The 23,738-nt window shown below is 36.1% G+C and overlaps 2 protein-coding genes and 2 pseudogenes across 5 annotated transcripts; 2 read left to right on the top strand and 2 right to left on the bottom strand.

The window, feature by feature from the left end:
* The first annotated feature begins 1,249 nt into the window (after positions 1-1,249).
* LOC111309951 (transcription factor TGA6-like) lies at positions 1,250-10,825 on the top strand. 4 transcript variants are annotated; one of them, XM_022908979.2, is made up of 10 exons: positions 1,250-1,519; positions 4,910-4,980; positions 5,072-5,269; positions 5,686-5,760; positions 5,847-5,906; positions 6,697-6,774; positions 6,876-6,927; positions 8,101-8,372; positions 9,828-10,076; positions 10,406-10,825. In XM_022908979.2, exons 3-10 carry the CDS (start codon positions 5,204-5,206, stop codon positions 10,550-10,552), a joined length of 999 nt encoding a protein of 332 aa, XP_022764714.2. In that variant the 5' UTR covers positions 1,250-1,519; positions 4,910-4,980; positions 5,072-5,203; the 3' UTR covers positions 10,553-10,825. The 4 variants fall into 4 exon arrangements, with proteins under 4 accessions (XP_022764714.2, XP_089604926.1, XP_089604925.1 ...); XM_089748799.1 differs by lacking the exon at positions 1,250-1,519 and adding an exon at positions 1,826-3,401; XM_022908977.2 differs by lacking the exon at positions 1,250-1,519 and adding an exon at positions 4,171-4,233.
* Positions 10,826-10,889: 64 nt separating this feature from the next.
* LOC111309395 (receptor-like protein EIX2) lies at positions 10,890-14,039 on the bottom strand (annotated as a pseudogene).
* Positions 14,040-15,824: 1,785 nt separating this feature from the next.
* On the top strand, positions 15,825-22,131 carry LOC111309394 (DExH-box ATP-dependent RNA helicase DExH12-like; annotated as a pseudogene).
* A 750-nt stretch (positions 22,132-22,881) lies between these two features.
* Positions 22,882-23,591, bottom strand: LOC111309950 (calvin cycle protein CP12-3, chloroplastic-like). Its single transcript, XM_022908976.2, has one exon. The coding sequence runs from the start codon at positions 23,453-23,455 to the stop codon at positions 23,045-23,047; it is 411 nt and encodes a 136-aa protein (XP_022764711.2). The 5' UTR covers positions 23,456-23,591; the 3' UTR covers positions 22,882-23,044.
* Between the last annotated feature and the right edge of the window lie 147 nt (positions 23,592-23,738).

Raw genomic sequence — 23,738 nt, 5'->3', positions numbered from 1 at the left:
TGGATTATTGATTATGTATATGCTTTGCACTTTGATTGTGATGGTAATTGATAGTACCTATTGTTTCTTTGCTTTTCTTTTTGGTGTAAGTTTCTTTTTGGTGCAAGTGTGGTTTTATTTGTGTTTTTTGTTTATATTTTTCGAATTTACTTTTGTTTGGGTAGAGAGATTAAGAGATGATAGACATACGAGACATTTAGACTTTGTTTTGAATATAAATATTGATTATCTTGTTAATAAAAGCAGTAGTTAATCGACACATGCTAATGTTTCTGCATCCAATGTTAATAGTAGGATAAAAAGTAGCATTAGGTAAATTAAATTGCAATTTGAATAGTGGTTAATGTGTGATAGTTCATTCTACTTTAGTTAATGATTGTGAGATGCATATAGTTTCATTTAAAGCTGTCATGCTTGTTGCTCATCCATTTCCAATGGATGTTGCATAAAAAAAGTCAATTTGTGGTTTTTTGTGTGATGGTTCCCTTTGTACTTTGCATATTGATTGTTGTTTTTGATTTTTTGAAATTGTTATGAAAAATGCTTGAAGGTAGATTGTGGGTAAAAGGATAGAGAGATTAAGAGTTAATAAAAATGCTAATGATTATGTTGCTAAAATTGTGATTGAATTGCCAATGCCTGTTCGTCTAAGTGATAAGAAGCTCGATTTTTTTAAAGTAAAATCTTAGTTTCGAATCTTGTGAATAGAGAAAACAAGCTTGAGAGAGCTTGTTCTCTGATGAGATTTGACTCAACTCAACTCTGAATTAGTTGAAACCCAAAGTAATTACTTGATATAAAAGGGTCCCAGATTAAAAAAAAAAGTTGTGATTGAATTAAAAATTTTGAAAATAGTAAAAATATACTAGATCAAGACACATCCATGGTGTGAATGAAATGAAAAAAATAATTAAGAAATTAAAAAATATAGAAAATGTGATTGAAGAGAGAAGTTACTATAAAAATGTTGAATGATTTTTTCAATTAAATGTATGGATATTTTTAAAATAAAATTTAAAATTTCATACTATCAAACAATGTTTATTTTATTTTATATTTATTAATGATATTATTTAAATTTTGTGTCTGGAAATGGTGTCACATCTCACAAGTGACACCAAACTCAGCACTTTTACTTAAGAAAAAAGACGTACATAAAACACATGCATATGATGGAAACAAACGTGGCAAAATTAGAAAGAGTACTGTAATAAGAGTATGAGATTCAAACAGGAGAAAAAAGGCAAAGCTGGTTCTTACACAACAGTTGATCAAATATTGGCTGTATTGTTACTGCCAGTATCTCTGACAGCAGTTTGTACAACAAAGAAAGAGTAAGCTAAACAAAAATACCAAAATAAAAACACAAAAAACTCCATGTCAAACCTATTAAAAAATCATTAGTTTTTGGAAAATGGAAAATTTTCTTACAGCACGTCTAGAGATTGGAATATCTTTATCCAAGTAATACTTTTAGTAGTAGTTCAAAGATTCAATTTTCATCATCAAATTTTAACTGGTAAGTTTTTATTCTGAACTCTCGAACCTTTCTGTTTTAAAGTAATCCTTTCAATTATTATTATTATTATTATTATTATTATTATGAAAGTTTACTAGTTGTTGCGGTTTGAGTTTTACAAATAAAAAAGTGGCAGTTAGCTGAGTTGAAAATTTTGATTTTATTATTGTGTGTCGGAGTTGAAAATTTGTTGTTTTATTAACAGTTTTACTGTAGATTTTGGATTTTGGTGTTTTTGTATTAAAGCTGTGTGCTTTTTGCTGGGTAAGTCAATTTGGATCTTTTGCAGCTTCTCTAATTTGGGTTTTCTTTGATGTTTATTAATGATTTTGGCTTCTGGGTATTTTAGTTTGGAGCAAATTTGGCTCCCTTTGATCTTAAGAATTTTTTTTTTTTTGTTTTCTGTTTAAAAAATTGGGTTGCTAAAATACTGGTTCCGGAAAGCTGGTACCCTATTTGTTTACTTCTTTTTCAAAGCTCCTACTTTTAGGGGTTTTTATGGTGTTTTTCTGTGACTTTGTTTACATGGTATTAGGGTCGGTGCAAATTTGGTTGGTAGGTATTAGGACTTTTTGGATTTGTTTGTTGATAGCTACTGAATCTGGGAGGGTTTTGTAGTCTGCATTGGTTTCAAACATGGTTAGGAGTTTTCAGAAAAGTCGAATTTATCTTCAATATCCTTCAAGAAGTTTTATGAAGTTTTTCTTTAGTATAGCCTTCTATCTAAACTTTCAGCTACTGCTATATAGATCTGCTGTCTCTAGGATTTTTCCTTGTTCTATGGCATTGCTAGGCAGAAACTTTTAAATTTAATCTATTGAAGCTTCTGAACTTAGGGGGTTTTTATTCTTGCTTGAATATTCATTTTGTCTTCCTTTGCAATCTTGATCTGCTCGTTCTTAGAATACGTGAGACTGTGTGCATGGAAATATCAACTTCTTTGTGTGTTTTTGACTGTTGAATTTATGTACTATTAAAATGGCAACTGACATTGGTACTGAGGTTTATGTTTTTTCTTTTTGTTGACTTGATAGGTCTCTCATTTATAACTTTTCATACCTTTCTCCTTTTACTTGTCCAGCTCCCCCTGTTTATTTCCAATTATGACTTTGGAATAGTAGGATTGGTGTTAAAGACATAAAAAAAATGGTTAGTCTTCTCGTCAGCCAATAGAGCTGTCCTTTTCCAAGAATATTGGGCAGTCTACTCGATTTTCATTTTGAGATTGTCTTCTGTTTATCTTTGCTTGGTTGTGTATCTGAACCCAAATAAGATGAACATGATCTAAAGGCTTCTCTAAGACATGGCATTCTACTTTCTATGTTTTCTTTTGTTAGTTCCATTCTGTAGGTATTTTTGGCTGATTTGGGAATTGGTAGTGGCTGTCTATAACATGATTGACTTTATTTTTGGCTTCTGCAATCGTGATTTTTATCCCTAGGTTATTTCTTTTGTATTATGCTCGGCATTCTTTGGTTGGTTATTGGAAAGAATTTGCTGTTATTTTGGATAGAAAACTGTTTAGCACTCTCTGATGCCTGCAACTCCGGGGTTTTTTTGTTTTATTGCTTGACAGTTTCCAAGGATTTGCTCTCCCAATCACTCGTATTTATATCTTTTGGGATTCATTTTTGATAGTGTCTGCCTCTTTATTTTTTCCTTCGAATTGTTTTATTCTTATCTTTAGTAAGGGAAGATGGTGATGCGTCTTGCAGTTAATTTCATGCTAAATGTGGGGAGTTTTAATTTGTTTGAGGGGTATTTAGGAAGTATGATAATGATGTATGGATGGCAGAACAGTGAGATCTGGTGCAAAAGATGTGAAGAAAGCAGCAAAAGGGATGCCTAGCTTTGATTCACATTTACCAGTTACCAACACACTGTAAATTCAATCTTCTACTACTCTTTTTCAATCTTCTACTACTCTTTTTCAATCTTCTACTAACTTATGTTTCACTTCCACGCGTGTCCCTTAAAATTATCAATTTTTCTGTTATATTTTGTCTTCATGCATTCAATTTCCATTATCTTCTTGGCATCCCACATCCTATACTCAAATGTTGTTACCTCTAAGTTTCGCTGGAGTTTTTAGAATAAATCTTTTGTTCTTCTAAAATATTATTTTATTAGTCTTGTGTTGAATTGAACACCATATCTTAACATGGTAGATTTGAACATTAGATTGGGTAGGTTATTCTTTTTGATGTGTAGCAAGGGAGTGTAAATAATTAGTGCTTTGGTAGTTGGAAACGTTTGGCTTTTGGCAATTGCCATGACAAAGAGTCTTTTTTTTGGATAAGAACTATATATTCCAATAGAGTTCTGCCTTTCACTGAAGTTATTTCAGGACAATGGATCTCTTAATCCAGATTTGAGAGTTGTCTAAAATTCCGTCCCCAAAACCTAACTCCTCTCTCTCCAAATGTGAATTGGTTGTTTGATGATATTGCATGGTAACAATTCTGAAGTGCATTAAGTAACTTTTCCTGTGCAATACAAACCCAATTATTGCACTGTTATTTGCTGATGCTTATAAAATAAAATAAAGCTCTAATTAGATGTTCATGCAATTGTCTTGCTTGTCATTGCACTTCTGATTACTTACACCTTGGTGAATTCTGATTCAGTTGCACATTCATTCCCTGTTTCAGATTTTGGGACATTAGACCAATCTATTGGATTTTGCCTAGGGGATGCTGTTAACCTGAGTGGAAGTATGCATTCAGTAATGTAATCCTTAAAAATCAGAATTGGAGCAATCATTTTTGAAATATTGTGTTATTTTAGGAAAAAATTTATGTAGATCTGATATACCCCATGAATATATGTAATGTAATGTAATGGTGCACATTCTTTTAGGAAAAAAAAAATATTAATGTGATATGCCCCCTGAATATTAGTATGTAATAGCATCAGTGTGACTTCCTGGTAGCAGCACCAATATCTTGCACTAGTGTCAAAGCCATTGATCATCAGCTTGTTTTTTAGTGTTTCCTTTTACTGGTCTATGTGCAGTACAATTGTGCTTCTTCTCCTTAGTGCACCATAAACATGTTTAACCCACAGCTTCCTGTAATTATGGAAGTTTTTGCCCAGGAAATTTCTGACAGTGGAATGATCAGTTATTAAGTTTCGGTTTTGTTAAGAAAATAAATATTGAATTTTTAGTATTATAAGTAAAATATTTAAAACTTGAAGACAATTTCATTTCACAGCTTTTAGGATTGAGGGTGTGGATGGCAAACCTTTATCTTGGTTTAACACATGTTTAATCATTAATATTCAACAAATATTCTGATAAATTTTTCAAAAAAGAAATATGATAATGAGTGGAAAGACATTTTCCTATTTATCTCTATGAAGGATTTGACATTAGCTGTGGCAATGCAGACGCTGTGTTTAATTCAAGAAAAGAAAGTGGCCAACCAGTTGATCACAACCATTTTGGCACTTTGGATAAGGTGGATTTTGTTTGTCTTATAATGTATTGAGCTAGTATTTTATTTGTACTGCTTGGTAATATAATTTTATTCTCCTTGTGGCTTGAAACAGACTCCAACTTCATTTACTATAAATCCATCTGCCACCCAAGTTGAATCCAAGAGATTGCAATTAGCAAAAGGTCCACAAAGAAATCTGGTCTCCTTATCTAGTGGTTTTACAGAAAACTGCAGAGAATCCAATATGGCTGATGGTAGTCCGAAGACTGATATCTCAACAGATGCGGACACAGATGAAAAAAGTCCAAGGGTATGTTTTATTTCATATCTTCTCTTCATATCTCTACACTAATTTAATAATTTTTTGGGACCTTTCTCGATGGTAATGTTGCTATTAGTTAAAGCTCTTTTTCATATTTAGGCAAAATCTGTTGCACTATCAAAATGTATCTATTATTCTAAAATCTGGAATATGCATTGTAAGAAGATGTGATTTAATAGAAAATGACCATGTCAAAAGGGGGAGGGAAGACCTAAAAATTTATGGGAGAAGCTTTAGGAAGGAACCCTTCTTTTGTTGAACTTACTTGGAATATGGTCCTAAATAGATCACATTTGTGTAATATGATCCATGTTGCACTGTTGTCATTGTTGTTCTAATTGCTGGAAAAAGACTTAGGTTACTCAATGTTGCTGCCGGTTTGACGTTTTATTGCTTCTGTGCAGTTTGATACAGGAAAATCTAATGCTGTTGCAGCTTCTGATTCTAGTGACAGATCAAAAAGTAATTTGGATCAAAAGGTCAGATAGTTTGTGTTAGTTGCAAGCACAATAGCTAAGTAATAAATTGGTCATTTTTTTTATCTTTCGTTGATAATATTCTACAGACTCTTCGTAGACTTGCTCAAAACCGTGAGGCTGCGAGAAAAAGCCGATTTAGAAAGAAAGTATGTCTTTTCCCTTTAAATTAAATGCATTTATTCAACTTTTTTTTTTTGTTTCGTTTTATCTTCTTTCATTTGTCAATTTTCATTGTTGTGGTGACTGACTCTGATGCTTCTTATGTCTTCTACTTGATTTTTGGGGGTTCAGGTCCAGTTGAAGATAGCATGGGCTTAGATAGACTCCTAAATATTTGATCTTAGAAGAGAGTACTACATATCATCCATTGCCTTAAAATTTTGTATAGTTGCTGAAAAAATGTGCCTATGGTAGAATCTAAGTGTTTTATCCTTACTCCTTGCCTTAGAAGCTCTAGTTGTTATATATGAATTTCATATTGGTATATGCGTGTACTTGTGTTTGCTTTCGTCTTGATAACAATTGCATATAATTGTACGATTTTGACAATGGTGTGGCTATTTTCACAAACTCTTGCTAGAGCCCTTTTTTGTGGCAGTCAAGTACAAAATGACAAAGAGGTGACTATTAACCATTGCATACTTTATACTTTTGAGTTCTCATGATTGCTTTAGTTTTTGTCACTATTGACCATTGGATAGTTTATGGTCTCAAATTCTCATGTGTTGAAACTCCCTTGATTTTTGAGATTCATTGCATGAGGTCCTCTCTTTTATGTTCATCAAAATGTTTAGTTTTATGGTTTTGCTGCATAAGATGCTTTTGCATGTGTATTTCTTGTTTGAGATTGTCTGACATAAGTTGTTTACTTGTTTTGCATTAATATCAAATTTAATCTCCTATATTGAGGCACATCATCCTTTTTTTCTTCCACAGGTATATGTGCAACAGCTGGAAAGTAGTCGTTTGAAGTTAACACAATTAGAGCAGGAGCTCCAGCGGGCACGGCAGCAGGTTAGACTTGGTCCTTCATCACTACATGCATTGTGTTTGCAGTTGTTTATTTAAGCATTCTTTTATTCATGTATCCCTTATAATGCTGCCTTTCCCTGTAGGGTATCTTCATATCAAGCTCAGGAGATCAAAGTCATGCAATGGGTGGAAATGGTAATTATTCTTTTTTATTTTTCTGAAGCTAGTTCTTGGTAAACTTGTCTTCTTCTAGTGATCCGAGAACGAGTCTTATATTCTTATTTGTTGGAGTAGTTCATTGAAGCAACATAACACTAGCTATCTTGCATGAACAGAGTTTATTTGTGCACAGGAGTCGAGTCCAAGTCCAGTGAATGGCCACTCCATGCAAAAATCTTAAGGATAGTAGTCATAGGACTGTGTTCGTTTGTAGGACCTTGCAGCTGCTTCTGATATGCAGACAGTCAAAATAATATAGAACTGGAAAATTATTGTAATGTACTTGTTAAGAGGAGAATAGTACTTACACAAAAAAAAAAAGGAAAGAACCTTGGAAAATAGCTTTTGCTTTGCTTAAATCTGTCTGCCGTTATTGAATTAATAACATGTTATGCGTCAAACGGTTAGATCATTGGAATAAGAGATATATTGCATTAGTGTTGTTTGCCAACGTGTCTAATGAATGATTAAAGATCTCAGATTAAAGACTTCTCCTAGCATATAGGGTTGGCTACGTGGATAAAATTTATCCATTTTGCTACAAGTAGGCCCAGATCCCGAGTAAGATTGCTAAGAGCAGAGTCTTTTTATGATTGTTTCCTACAATGTCTCTTTTGCTCGAGTGTCCGGTTTTGACATGAACATGCTCTGTCATCTCACATTAATAGGAGCATTCATATGCCTGTCTTACATTTCATAATCCTTTTATGTGTTTCCCTCATGTTGTATCAATTGGTGCTTCCCCCACTTCTCTTGAATACTTTGGTTCACAGTTAAAATAAGTTCTTTGTAGACTACATAAACCTAAATTTATTCATTAGAAATGGATTCATTTAATGCATGGCACAGAAAACAGTGCTAGTTAAAAAGGGCAGGCCAGGCCAGTGCACAAGGCTTTGTCTAGGAATATGTAGATCTATCCAGCCTTCCTCTGCTTCACAGGGAGGCTGCATTAGTGCAATCTTTCTTGTTACCCCTTTGTTACATCACAAACAACTGGCACCAACTTTGTGTATTATGAATATGTTCTTATCAAATGCATGGAGTGTGATTGTAGAGGGTACTGTCCTGAATTTTTTTTGTTTGCATGCTAATAAGTATTGTATTTTCAGTTTCTCTTTTCTTTTTGTTTATTCCTTTTCTTTTCAGGTGCCATGGCATTTGATGTAGAATATACACGGTGGTTGGAAGAGCAAAATCGACAAATTAATGAGCTGAGAACAGCAGTAAATTCCCATGCAAGTGATGCGGAACTTCGTATTATTGTTGATGGCGTAATGGCTCACTATGATGAAATTTTCAGATTGAAGAGCAATGCAGCTAAGGCTGATGTTTTCCATTTGTTATCAGGCATGTGGAAAACACCTGCTGAGAGGTGTTTCTTGTGGCTTGGTGGTTTCCGTTCATCTGAGCTTCTAAAGGTAGTTCATCTGAATTTGCACACACAAATAATTAGAATGCTAAACTTTTTAATAATTGGTGGTAATGAACTCTTAGTTCTTTTTTCCCTTTAGATAACAGGTTTTTCATTGGTTCTCATACTGCTATGTCGGTTTGTACATCATGCCTGAGGTTCTGTCTAGAATAGCTGACAACTAAGCAATTGGGCCTCTTTTAGGGGATGGCCATTGAAAGTTCAAAAGAATGACATCCTAGGTTTAGGTATACAGAATAATTATTACGTATAAAACTTGTGCTTATCTTGATATCAAGATTATGATAATGTAGGATTTTTGAAAAATAGGAAGAAAGTTTGCGGAAACTTTGTGCAATATCATGCTGATGGAAGAAAAAGAATGATGGATTATAGTTCTTTACTGTGGCATTGTTAGAGCATATTATTACTTTGTTTTGGATTACCCTTGCTCTTGGTTCCAAGGAGTTGGTCCTTTATTGCGGCATATTATAAAGGCGGTTTGTCTGCCTTTATAATTTTGATTTATATCTTTCTTGGCAAATCATATCACTTGTACTTATCAGAAATTATACAAATAAATAACAAGGATATATGAGTATCGGGAATAGGGAGAGGACGTGATGAAGTTATTCTTTCTTTTTTTGTCTTTTAGCCATTTTCTAAATGTTAAATCCATTTCTGAGATATTCATTCATGCATATCAACACCCTCGGTTTTATAAAATAGAGCTTTAGCTACAGTAAAGGTTTTGGCCTTTTCTTTTATTAGTTAACCTTAACCCTAGCAAAAGTAGTAATCTTTTGGCTGTCTACTGATATTTCTCCAAATATGCAATTGGTTGGGAATTTTTAGGCGAGGTGGGCTGTGAGTGAGACTAAGGTTGTGAACACAAACCTGCGTTGGGTTTGTGCCAGCTATATTGACAGCGTTCCTCATCACAGCTTGTCCTTGTATGGCTAGAATGGAGGAACTTTTCTTGCCCCATCTCACTGCCAAACCATGTGCATGCTTTTATATACATGTGATAGGAATTTGTGTGTCAAGTTTGTACGCCTTAACAAATTGCAATTCATCTTTCAATGTACTGGGAGTTATGACACTGGTAACATCTCATTATCTCAGTTATGGAACAATTAACACATAAAGTTCAGATTGATACAATTTAAAGATGAAAAAGGTGGTACAATTTTGGTAGAATTCCTTATTCTCAGGTACCTGAATGAAGCTAAAGTAAATTCAGCAAAATAAAGTTGGTAGTGGATTTATCTCTTGTCATCAGTTTTATACATGACTTGTTCTGATTGGAGAACCTTAAGGATATAAGAAGCCTTGCCTAAGTTTTGTCTGAAAATTCCTGCTTTCCAAATTCCTGGTGCATATGCATAAATCTGATTCATGTATATTCTGTTTATAAGCAGTCCATAATCATGGTAAAATTCAATGGTTTTGCTGCTTTCAGCTTCTTGTAAACCAATTGGAGCCTTTGACAGAGCAACAGTTGGTGGGAATTGGCAACTTACAGCAATCCTCCCAGCAGGCTGAAGATGCATTATCTCAAGGGATGGAGGCATTGCAGCAGTCTCTGGCTGAGACATTGTCCACTGGATCTTTAGGCTCGACTGGATCATCTAGGAATGTGGCAAACTACATGGGTCAAATGGCCATGGCCATGGGGAAGCTAGGGACACTTGAGGGGTTTATCCGTCAGGTAATGCTTGTTATTTATTTTTTCTTTCCTTTTTATCTTTCCTGTTTGCAGTAAACCATTAAGTATCATCTGAGTAACTAGGTTTACTAGTGTTGGCTAACATGAGGAGATGAAACTCAAAAGATTTTGTTGTGTTACTTACAATTTTCTGCAGAAAGGTAATATTTTCCACTGGACTTCGAAATGTGTCTTAATTTTAAATTTATCTGTTCAGAAATTTGGCATATATTGCAATTCAAAAGCCAGTTTCCTTGGTGGCTTTAAGTTCTATTGTTTCTCATTCTCCTTGGTGTTTTAAATAAATGTTTCTAATAAGTTAATATCACCAGGCTGACAACCTACGGCATCAAACACTACAACAAATGCTTCGGATTTTGACAACCCACCAGTCAGCTCGTGCACTGCTTGCGATACATGATTACTTCTCCAGATTACGGGCTCTTAGTTCACTCTGGCTCGCCCGACCAAGAGAGTGAAAAGGTCCTGTTTCTTACTGGTTTGATTTGTTAACTGATATAGGTCCTGCTGGAAAATTATCAACTCTGGAATAACTTTTTGGATCCAGCACTAGATAACATTCGATCTTGTCATTAAACCATATAATAATTTTTAAATTTCTCATGCTTTAGTTTCAGTAATCCTTGTGATCATGTGTGTCAAGGTGTTTAGTCTTGTCTTTCCTGTTGTCAAATGATTACAGAATTTGAGCATTTTCTCAAAAGTAAAATTTTAGTTATATTTGTCCTTTACATCTTTGAAAAAGCATTCTTACTGCAACTTGTATAAATCATGGTAATTATTTAGTTATTAACATCTATGAAATGTTCTTTTTTCATTTTTATTGGACAAATACATTTGTACAAGTAAATATGGTCTATTTTCTTTGAAAATCTCCATTTCTTTTACCTTTCAACTTCTCGATCAAATGAGCCACAGTCACTGTACTGATTACCCAAATTCTGTCTCTAATATCATCTACCAACCGGAATAAAGCATGTCTCCAAGACTTACTAATGATCAACGAGCCACAAACAGCCCAAAACCCCATGACAAATCCGGGGGCCATTCCAATGTAGAAGTATAACCACAGCATTTCAGCCACATCTTCATCTTTGCCTTCGGCGTCCTGATTCTCTTGTTGGCCATTGTTTGTTGTTGAGCAGTTGGTTGACAATGGATATCCACAAAGTTTTGAGTTGCCTTCATAAATAGAAGGGTCATTGAAGGTTCGGAACTGATTGGTTGATGGAATTGGTCCTGACAAGTTATTATATGAGAAGTTCAAATGGCTCAATGATGTTATGTCTGACATACTTGAAGGAATTGTGCCAGAAAGATGATTGCCTGACAGGTCAAGAGTTTCTAAACTTCGCAGATTTCCTATCTTCTCTGGTATGTTTCCAGTCAATTGATTCCATGACAAATTTAAGGTGCCCAAGGTTGAAAGATTTGTTATTTCCTTCGGGATTTCTCCTTGTAGATTATTTCTCGAAAGATCTATGATGTTCACGAGATCAAGTGTCAAGGTAAATTCAAGTATTCGGCCTTTGACATTGAACTCCATTTCATTCCAGTAAGCAGGATGAGAACCAGGGTCTTGTGGAGAATAAGGCATCAAATAACTCAACCCGCTTAGATTGCCTAAACATGGAGGGATTCGTCCTGATAAATTGTTATGTCGAAGCTCCAAGATATGAAGGTAAGAAAGATGGCATAAGTTTTCAGGAATCTTTCCATTAAACATGTTTCCTCCCAAGCTCAGAATTGATAAAGATGATAGCCTTTCTCCAATCCATTTTGGAATTCCTCCATAGAATTTATTAACTGCAAGACCAAGTTCTGATAGTTCCATGCATTTCTGTAAGGACGAGAGGTTCCCAAAAAGATTGTTGCCACTCAATTTCAATATGTGAAGCCTAGGATGTGAACATATTGAGCTCGGAATGCTTCCAGATAGATTGTTCTTGGAGAAATCTATGACCCTCAAGCTTGTCAACGATTTCCACCAAGGGATCTTTCCGGAAAGGAGGTTGTTTGAAAGAGATATAATTTGCAACCTTATAAACTTACCTATAGAGGGGGGGAATATTACCACTGAGAAAGTTCTTGGAGAGATCTAAGTATTCCATTTGCCACATCTTTTCACCAATGTTCTTCGGAATTGATCCTGTAAAAGAGTTGTTCCTTAAAGACAGAATCCTGACCTGAGAACAAAGTGGAAGTGGACCCTCAAAAAGGTTAGAACTAAGGTCTACAGCAAAGGCACCTGGTGGAAATTTCAGTGATTTGGGAAGTGTTCCTCTTAATTTGTTATTGTAGAGACGCAAATTTCGAAACTGTGGAGTTTGTTCCCAAAACCAATCAGGTATTGTATCCGAAATTGCCACTTCTTCAAAACTCAGGGACCTCAAGTCCTTTTGAGTCTTGAGCCATGCAGGAAAGTTGGGACCCATTTGGCAATGGCTGATAAAGATGAGCTCCAAACTGAAGGGAGGAATCCAATCCCGTCTAATATCAAATGCTAGAGCCTTGTTCCAAGATGAAAAGTATAGGCTTTTAAGATTTTCCAGGTGGAGGAAATGAGTCTCCAATATGACACCGTACCAGTTACCTTCAAGATATAATTCCCTCAACTTGTTGAGTTGTCCTATACTTTCAGGGATAGTCCCATTCAACTTGTTGTCTGCAACATATAATTCCTCCAAGCGGGATAAGTTTCCTATAGATGCTGGAATTGAACCAGAGATTGGATTATCATCAATTCGGAGAGATTTCAAATTCTTCATGTGTCCCAACGATTCAGGTATTAGCCCTCCCAAATTATTAGACCATAAATGTAACACTTCCAAGCTAATGTTGTCACATTTAGACAAACTGCTTACAAATTTCTCTAATTCTCCACTTATTTCACTAGATGATAGATCTAGAGTCTGTAAGTGGCAAAATTTTCCCCAATCAACATCATTCACAGAGTACCTCCCAATTCCACTGTTTCGTAAGTTCAAGACCACAAGACTGCTACTAATATTAAATAACCACTGAGGCAGGGAAGAACTGAACCAGTTCTCTGAAAGATCTAGAACTTGAATGGAACTAAAGTTCACAAATGGAAGAGAATAAGGTACCTGATCGAGAGCACAGTCAGGCAAATGCAACTCCTCAAGATATGGAAGCATGTTAATAACTGACAGCCAACTTGTTGATGCCATTCTAAGATTCACATATCCTAAATTCAAGTGCTTCAACAAAGAAAGTCCAGCTATCCAATTCAAATCAGAAACCCAAATACTTGGAGAATATTTTAGTGGGTAGGAATATAGATCAAGATATTGCAAGTTTGATAAGTTTCCAAGATGATGAGGAACCAAACCACCAAAGGATGCACTCGAAAGATTAAGGTAACTTAATTCAGTGAGTGAACCAATGAAGTTTGGTATTGGAGTATTTTTGAAATTGTTCAAGCTTAAATCCAAGCAATTCAAATACTTTAAATCAAGCAATGAAGGATTTATTCTACCACCTAACCTTGCCACTTTAAAAGCTGCTACAAGGCTTGCATTTTGATGGTAAGGCTGATCATATGGATTTCTGAGGTCTAGCTTCGTGACATGACCTGTCAGCTTGTTGCAACCAACACCAGACCATCTACAACAATCTTTGCCAAACCAAGAATTAAGCCTGCCTGAATAGTCTTGAAGGCCTGCTTTGAACTGGAGAAGTGCCTTTCTCTCAATCTTATCGCAACTTGTTGAGGAATTGGGATCAAGTAAAGAAGATTGGAGGGATGTAAACCTGGAAATTAGCTGAATTAAAGTTAGAATAAGGAGGGGAGAGGGTAAAGAATAAACCATGGTGCCTTGATCGGTCAAACTCTCTTGGCAACCAACAATGATTCAAACTTCAATGGCAGAAAATTAAACCACAATATTGGAAAGAGTATATGGAGTAAGGGTATTGACCCAATGGTCGCTCGGTTGACAAAAATATCAACAGAATAATGTGAAGATAGCCACAATATTTAGATAGTTCGGTTTATCCGATAATAATAAAATCCAAATCAGAAAAATAATTTAAGTAAAATAAAAAACATCAAAAAATCTTTTAAATAAAATTCAGGAAATATTCAATATAAAAAATAGATATAAATTAACAAAAATACAATATCTTAATTTTTTTCCAACTCTTCTACTTTTTTTTTTCTTTCTCCTTTTATTGGTTAGTCAAAGCATGGGGTTGGACGCCTATCACTCTTGACAACGGTGACCTACCAACCTGTTGATTTTTTTTTTCTATCATTGATAGGGATAGGGAGAGTAGAACTTGAACAGAAGCCAAAGACACTTCTTGACTTTTGAGCCATAGAAATTTTGACGACCCAATCAAATTTATATGATTCTTTATTATTCATTATTTTTTAAGCAAGAAAAATGCCATCATTCTTGAAAAAAATTCTGCATCAGTAGTTACAATGGAGTTAACTTAAAAACTCTGAACAATCCACAATCCCCCTTGAACCCGTAATCCATGTTTTGCTAAACAATGAGCTGCTGCATTCCCTGTGTTTCTCATGTGTGCTATGCTGCAGGCAGTGAATTTTGTAACCTTGGTTCTAGGCAACCTCATCTATAATGGTGCCAATGGGAGAGAGGAGTAGAGTCATTGCTGTATTTTTTTCATTACTGCTAAAGCATCATCTTCCACTACAATTCTTGTGAACCCCATCTCAAGAGCAAAGTTTAAAAGTCCGAATTGCTGCAATTGCCTCCACCGTGAATGGATTTGTGATCCTATGATAATTTAATATATAATATGATAATACGACGTCAAATCGATATAAAAAATATAAAAATAATATAATTTAAAATTTTAAAAAATTATATATAAATTTAATAAAATAAAAAATATTTTATAATATTTTATATTTTCTTATTTCATATGATTTTTATTGAATTTTTTGATCAAACAAATTTAATTTTGATAATTATTTTTTAAAATATTATATTAAATTAAAATTTTTATAAATATATTTTGAAAACTTTAAAACTCGAACTTTATGAATCTTAATTTAAAAAATTTTTTAGCTTTGTGATTTTATTAAAAGCAATGGTCAAAGTTGAATCGGTTTGACAAAAACAAAAATAATAGGAGGCATATAAAATAAAATGAAGAAAATATGTAATTTTTTTTATAAAATACAATATAAATATATAAATATCAATATTTATATAATATAAATATATAAATTATCATGATATATCAATATTCAAGCCACTATTATTTTTATATTTTTTGTTGGGTTTGATAGAGTAAAGTGGAAAATGTTGGAATGCTCAAAAAAAAAAAAAAAAGGAGTTCGTTCAAAATGAATAAAAAAAATTTATGATTAAAGCAACACATGTATTGTAATTTGTAACTAACAACCATTAATTTTGACATAAATATTTTAATTAATTAAAATTATGAATGAAAATCTTTACTAAAATAATGAATAAAAGCTGTTAAGTAATTTAATAATAAAAAATATGAACCAAACTGAAAATAAGGGAATAATAATAATTTTATTAATAAAAATGCATATCTATTTTACTTATTATTCTATACATAAAATAGTTTTATTACTAAAAAATACATAAATTACATTCAAAACTTTTAAACTCAAAGTTAAAATATTTTTTTACAAATTCATATTTTTATTTTTTATTTATATAATAATTTAATAATATAAAAATAAAATTATCACAAGTGCATTGCACCAGATTAAAGCTAGTTTAAATTATAATGAAGCAACCAGACCCTATTGCTAAACCTGGTCCCTATGAGCTATGGGAAAAGCAAGAGGCGTAGCGTATGTGAGGAGAGTGTTGGGTGTTTTGGAGGAAGGGGCTTATCAGCCTGAAACGAAGGAGACTAGGGTGGCTTATGAGGCTATGTTGAGTTTGATTCAGCAGCAGTTGGGTGTACTGCCGCTTAATATTTTTTGTGGTGCAGCAGATGAGATTTTGGCTGTACTTAACAATGAGGGGATTGAGAATTCCGAGAAGAAGGAGATTGGGAAGTTGTTGAATCCGATTCCGAGCCAGGCTTTTGATCAGCTTGTTTCGATTGAGAAGCTGATTACTGATTATCAAGATGTTGGTGATGAAGGTGGGGGTTTGATGGGGAATGGGGATGAGGTCTTAATGATGATGTTGTGGTGGCAGTTGAGTTTGAAGAAAATGAAGATGAGGAAGAGGAGAGATATCTTGAGTTGTTGCATGAGGATAATGAGGAGGAGGATGATGATGGGGTGAAAAATGGTGCTCGGGCCATGCAGGGGGGTGGTTTATTAATGATGATGACTTGCATGAGGCTAATGAGGGAATGAATCTGAATGTCCAGGACATTGATGCTTATTGGCTTCAGAGGAAGATCTCCCAGGCTTGTGATCAACAAATTGACCCACAACAGTGCCAGAAGCTTTCTGAAGAGGTGCTTAAGGTTCTTGCGGAGGGTGATGACAGGGAGGCTGAGACCAAGCTATTGGTGCATCTCCAGTTCGACAAGTTCAACCTTATCAAATATCTGTTGCGGAATCGGCTGAAGGTTGTGTGGTGCACCTGCTTGGCTAGGGCTGAAGACCAACGAGAGAAGAAGAAGATTGAGGAGGAAATGATGAGCTTGGGTGTCTGCAATTTTTGAGCAGTTGCATGCCGCCAGGACAACTGCAAAAGAAAGGCGGAAGAACTCGGCTAAGAGTGTCAGAGAAGAGGCTCGTCGACTAAAGGATGAGAGTGACAGAGATGGGGATAGGGTTAGGAGAGGCCTTGCTGACAGAGATACTAATTGTGTTTGGCTGAAGGGTCAGCGCCAGTTGCTTGATCTAGACAGTCTTGCTTTTGAACAGGGTGGTCTTTTGATGGCAAATAAAAAATGTGATCTTCCCGTGGGTTTGTACAAGCATCATAGCAAGGGGTATAAAGGAAGTTCGTGTGCCAGTACTGAAGTTCGAGAGGCTTGTAAAGATATCTGAGATGCCAGACTGGGCACAACTAGCTTTCAGAGGGATGCAACAGTTGAACAGAGTACAGAGCAAAGTGTATGAAACTGCCCTTTTTTTCATCTGATAACATTCTACTGTGTCCTACTCGGCCAGGGAAAACTACTGTTGCTGTGCTCACCATACTGCGGCAACTTGCCTTTAATATGAATTCTGATGGTTCAATTAACCACAGCAACTATAAGATTATCTATGTGGCACCTATGAAAGCTCTAGTTGCTGAAGTTGTTGATAATTTTTTTCCTCGTTTAGAGGAATATGGTGTGACTGTGAGGGAGCTCAGTGGAGACCAGATACTAACTCGCCAACAAATTGAGGAGACTCAGATTATTGTGACAACTCCAGAGAAATGGGATATTATTACCAGAAAGTCTGGGAATCGTACGCATACGCAGCTGGTGAAACGTCTTATCATTGATGAAATTCATCTTCCTCATGATAATAGAGGACCTGTGCTTGAAAGCATTGTTGCCAGGACCGTTAGGCAAATTGAAACCATGAAAGAGCAGATCCGATTGGTCGGGCTGTATTTCATGCAGATCCGATTGGTCGGGCTGTCGGGTACACTTCCTAAATTTGAAGATGTGGCATTATTTTTCGGGTTAATCTTGAAAAAGGACTGTTCCATTTTGACAATATCTACAGACCTGTCCCCCTCTGTCAACAGTATATTGGAATCACAATGAAGAAGCCACTGCCAGTTGATGGATGATATTTGTTATGAAAAGGTAATGGCTGCTTCACGGAAGCATCTAGTCCTTATTTTTGTTCATTCAAGGAAGGATGCTACTAGAACAGCTCGTGCGGTGTGGGACACTGCACTTGCTACTGATAGTCTTACTAGACTGTTGAAAGAGGATGCTGCAAGTCGTGAGATTCTCCGGAGTCACACAGATATGGTTAAAAGCAATGATCTCAAGGATCTACTTCCTTATGGTTTTGCAATCTATCATGCTGGGTTGGCAAGGACTGATAGCCAAATTGTTGAAGAACTCTTTGCTGACGGACATGTACAAGTATTGGTATCAACTGCAACTCTTGCTTGGGGTGTGAGCTTGCCTGCTCACACGGTCATTATCAGAAGGAGCCAGATTTAAGCCCGGAAAAAGGAGCATGGACTGAGCTAAGTCATCTGGATGTCATGCAGATGATGGGACGTGCTAGGAGGCCTCAGTATGATTCATATGGGAAGGGATCATCATCACTGGCATCAGTACTACCTTTCTTTGATGAATCAGCATCTTCCTATTGAAAGCCAGTCTGTGTCCAAACTGGCTGATCAGTTGAATGCAGAAATCGTTCTTTGAACTGTTCAGAACGCAAGAGAGGCCTGCAATTGGATTGGTTACACGTACTTGTATATTCTCATGTTACGCAATCCCACACTTTATGGCTTACCAGCTGAAGCTCTTTCAAGAGATTTAACTTTGGAGGAGAGGAGGGCTGATTTGGTAAGCATACATCTCTTTAGTATACATTATTATTTTTAAAAGAATTTCTCAAATTCTAATTTTCTAGCACTCTTTTTCCTCATCTTGCATGCACATGAGGTTTGGCTCTCAACAGCTCTGTTACCTCGTTGTTTTTCTTTTGCTTTTTTTTTTTTTTGATAGTTTGAATTGGTGCATTTGGTTTTAATATTCGTTATTCATGACAGTGAGAATATACGTTGTATTTAAACTGGAGAAACTTGCGGCTGATGAATGTTCTATGAAGATATAAAAATGAAACAGAACGCTACTGTGCTTCATATGTCATGCTATAATTTGAATCTTTACTGTTCTTTGTTTTAATTTTACTGTAATGCCTGTGATTGTATTCTTTATTGATTTCTTTTCCTTTTCCTTTTGGCAGACCATTCTGCTGCAACCATCTTGGACAAGAATAATTTGCTCAAGTATGACAGAAAAAGTGGATACTTCAAAGTGACTGATTTGGGCCGCATTGCTAGCTACTACTATATAATTCATGGGACAATATCCACATATAACGAGAATTTGAAGCCAACCATAGGGGATATAGAGCTTTGCCGACATTTTTCACTCAGTGAAGAATTCAAGTTTGTGACAGTTAGACAAGATGAGAAGATGGAGCTGGCAAAGCTTTTGGACCATGTTCCCATTCCAATCAAGGAAAGCCTGGAGATGCCTAGTGCAAAAATCGATGTTTTGCTGCAAGCATATATTTCACAGTTAAAGCTTGAAGGACTGTCATTGACATCTGACATGATGTACATAGCTCAGAATGCTGGACGTCATCTATGAGCAGCTTTTGAGATTGTTTTGAAAACAGGTTGCGTGCAGTTGGCTAAGAAGGCTTTGAACTGGGGTAAAATGGTTACTAAGAGGATGAGGAACGTTCAAATGCCTCTTTGCCATTTCAATGGCTTCCCAAATGAAATTCTTATGAAGTTGGGGAAGAAAGATTTGGCCTGGGATAGGTACTATGATCTGTCATCACAGGAGATTGGAGAGCTTGTTCGTTTTCCTAAAATGGGAAGAACCCTTCACTGGCTCATTCACCAGTTCCCAAAGCTGAACCTTGCTTCCCATGTTCAACCAATTACACGAACTGTCTTGAGGGTTGAACTTACAATGACGCCAGATTTTCAGTGGGAGGAAGGTTCATGGGTATGTGGAGCCATTTTGGGTGATTGTTTAGGATAATGATGGTGAGTATATTCTTCACCATGAGTACTTTTTGCTGAAGAAGCAGTGTGAACCATTGCCACCTCACTTTGAACCCTAAAACCATCACTATGAACTTCACAGTGAACCCCAAAACCACACTTTGAACTTCACGGTGCCAATTTATTAACTGTTGCCACCTCAGCATTTCATTTGTGTTGTCTCAGATTAATGGCTTGGGTCACAGACTGGTTTGCCTATCTCTTTCAGGCAGCTTATTCTACCAGAGAAGTACCCTCCACCAACTGAGCTGTTGGATTTACAGCCCTTGCCTGTGACTGCATTGAAGAATCCAACTTATGAAGCACTATATCAAGATTTTAAGCATTTTAATCCTGTTCAAATTCAAGTCTTCACTGTTTTGTATAATATGGATAACAATGTTCTAGTAGCCGCACCAACAGGGAGGGGGAAGACCATATGTGCTGAGTTTACTATATTAAGGAATCATCAAAAAGGACTTGATAGTAATATGCGAATAGTGTATATTGCACCTCTTGGGGCTATTGCCAAGGAGCAATACTGTGGTGGGGAGAGGAAGTTTGGTGGAGGTCTCTATGCGGGTGGTTGAATTGACTGGGGAATTGATAATGGACCTGAAGTTACTTGAGAAAGTTCAAATAGTCATCAGTACTTTGGAGAAATGGGATGCACTTTCTTGTCTCTGGAAATGGCAAAAGTATGTGCATCAGGTTAGTCTTTTCATTGTTGATGACCTTCACTTGATTGGTGGCCAAGGTGGTCCTGTGTTGGAGGTGGTGATTGTCTCTAAGATGAGATATATTACAAGTCTGGTCGATCAGGAGAAGGAGAAGAAGATTCGGATTGTTGCTTTCTCAACTTTTCTTCCAAATGCTAAGGACCTAGGAGAATGGATAGGAGCTACTTCTTACAGCCTTTTCACTTTCCCCCCTGGAGTTCGTCCTGTACCACTAGAAATATACTTTCAAGGGGTGGATATAGCTAATTTTGAATCAAGGATGCAAGCAATGAATAAAACCATTTACACTACCATTATGCAATATGCCAAAAGTGGGAAGCCTGCTATCGTGTTTGTTCCTACAAGGAAGCTTGTTAGACTCACTGCCGTGGACCTAATGAGTTACTCCAAAGTGGATGGTGAAGTTGAGGCAGCTTTTTGTTTGCAATCTGCCGAAGCACTTAAACCTTTTGTTGACAAAATTAGTGAAGAAACATTGAAAACCACTCTAGAACATGGAGTTGGCTACTTGCATGAGGGTTTGAGCAGCTTGGATCAAGAAGTTGTTTCGCAGCTGTTTGAAGCTGGGTGGATTCAGGTTTGTGTTATGAGCAGTTCATTATGTTGGGGAGTGCCGTTGTCAGCATACTTGGTGGTTGTAATGGGTACTCAATATTATGATGGGAGAGAAAATTCTCACACCGATTACCCAGTTACAGATTAGTTGCAGATGATGGCCCATGCCAGTCGTCGTCATCTTGATAATTCTGACAGATCTGTCATGCCTCTCGTAAAGAGTATTACATGAAGTTCTTGTATGAAGCATTCCCTATGGAAAGCCATTTGCACCATTTTCTACATAATAACTTTGATGCAGAAATTGTCGCGAAAGTTGTTGTGAACAAGCAAGATGCTGTGGATTATTTTACATGGACCTTCATGCATGGGAGGCTCTCTCAAGATCCAAATTACTACAATCTCCAGGGAGCAAGTCACAGGCATCTCTCTGATCACCTTTCGGAGCTTGTTGAGAACTCATTAGATGATGTGGAACCAAGTAAATGTATTACCATAGAGGATGACATGGATCTTTCTCCTTCGAATCTTGGCACGATAGCTGCTTACTATTACATCATTTACACTACCATTGAGTGCTTCAGTCTTCTTTGACTTCCAAAACAAAAGATGAAGGGTCCTTTGGAAATTCTGGCCTCAGCTTCTGAGTATGCTCTAGTTCCCATATGACCTGGGGAAGAAGAGGTTCTTCGAAGATTAATTAATCATCAAGAGGTTTTCCTTTGAAAATCTTAGGCGGACAGACCCACATGTCAAAGCAAATTCACTGCTTCAGGCCCACTTCTAATGCAGCTTGTGGGTGGGAACCTAGCACTAGACCAGCGAGGGTTGCTCCTGTTTGCTACTAGGCTACTTAAAGCTAAGGTTGATGTTATTTCGAGCAATGGTTGGTTGAGCCTTGCGCTTCTTGCAATCGTCAATGTCTTTTGACTGGTTTGAAAGCTCTTTTTGCATCTCATGCTTTTCCTTGTATCAATTTGTAATACCACCAATGCTTCGCCTTAACCTTCAATTTTGCATTGTTCCTATGGAATAATCTAGGCTAACATCCGTAAAGAATAGCTCTTGTGCATTCCATCTAAATGTGCTTGATAAAATATAGTTGATACCATGCATAAGGAGTTCCATCTATTTATTGGAAAGACCAGTATCTTACTTTGGTTTTCATCTCTTTTTTCTTTTGGTAAAAAGTTTAGGGTGAGGGAAAATCTTCTCATTCCAGGTCAAATTGCACCTTAGACCTCTTTCGCACCGTAAATTCAAAAAGACTTATATTAAATTTATAGATCATTTATTAAAAATGATTATTAGTATTGAGACTCAACTTAAATATTACTTATTAGCAAGCAGGATTCAAGTCTTACTAACAAATCCAAATCTGTTCTTTTACCAGTCCTTGATATGAGCTTCACATTCAATTATGTCCAACAAAGTTTTAAGTCTGACCTAGATAGCTCTGTTCCAGCGACCCGGAAAAAAATTGGATAAAATTCTAGGAATCCCTTACCCCTAAAAATATGCTTTTAACTGATTTGCTGCTCTTTCAGGGCCTTACGGTAAACTTCATAGTATGGACCAAACCAACAGATGAGTCCAAAATTGAGCTGATTTTGATGGATATATTGATTTTGATCTGGTGATCACTCTTTTCTTCACTGTTTGTTACCGGCTTTACTGATCTAACCTCAAACGAATGGGGAAATTTCTCATTTTCTCCAACAAACATTGTCTAAATGTTTAAAACAACAAATTTCTTACAACATAATTTGAGCTTGAGCTCTCTTAATCCTGAAACTGAAACAAGAATAGCATAACAAACCATACACTTATATTAATAACTCAACCACTGATTAAGAATCCCCCAACAACAAAGTTTGGTTAATTATTATACAAATTTTCTAATTCCTTGCACAATTTTGTCTAATAAAAACTAATAAACCTAGGTAGATCCATATGATTTTTTTTTTCATCAATCTTCATAGATCCGGCACTCTTCAGTCTCAGGATTCTCCTGACAGAAAGATTCCAACGGATCTTTCTTTTCTATTTCGAGTTTAATCCGGAGATCAGCTTTGGCTTGACTTATCTCTTCAACCTCGTCCCAAGCCACCTTGCATTCATCAGAAGTCTCATCTCCTTTACAAACTTCCTTGGCTTCTGTCACTTTTTTCTCAATCATCTCAGTCAGCTGCTTCTCCCTCATCTGAGTCCCTTTATACTTGGCTGCTCCTCCCATAGCTTTTAACGTCATTCTTGACACCCTTTTTTCACCCTTATTTTTACAATGAAAAGAAGCTGACATCCTTGGGTTTGAACAAAAAGATGATGTTGGGATCTTTTCCACGGTTCCTGTCAGTGAGTGAAACGTTAAACTTGCCATGGCTGATGCCTTGTACCGATTCTTTTTCTTCTTTTCTAGTTGGATAATACCGGAGTGTTGGAGTTGTTTTGATCAAGAAATAGGGGTCTTTATCATGTGAAAGAGGATTGAGTAAAGAGAAGAAGACAAGGGGTTATCAACAATATCAAGGACAACAAACTAATTTGGAAGAATTGGGATAAGCTCAAGGCAGGTATCGAACGGGATTTGTCTGCTACGACTTTGCTTTTATCAACTGATGCTGCCACATCCACGTATCACACATGTCCCCCACACGTTTCAA

This window comes from Durio zibethinus, chromosome 19 (genome assembly GCF_047325235.1).
Source record: "Durio zibethinus cultivar Kanyao isolate XHJ-2024 chromosome 19, ASM4732523v1, whole genome shotgun sequence".
In the NCBI taxonomy this organism is placed as follows: domain Eukaryota; kingdom Viridiplantae; phylum Streptophyta; class Magnoliopsida; order Malvales; family Malvaceae; genus Durio; species Durio zibethinus.
The sequence above is the reverse complement of the archived record's forward strand: the minus strand, read 5'-3'. Positions and strand labels throughout refer to the sequence as shown.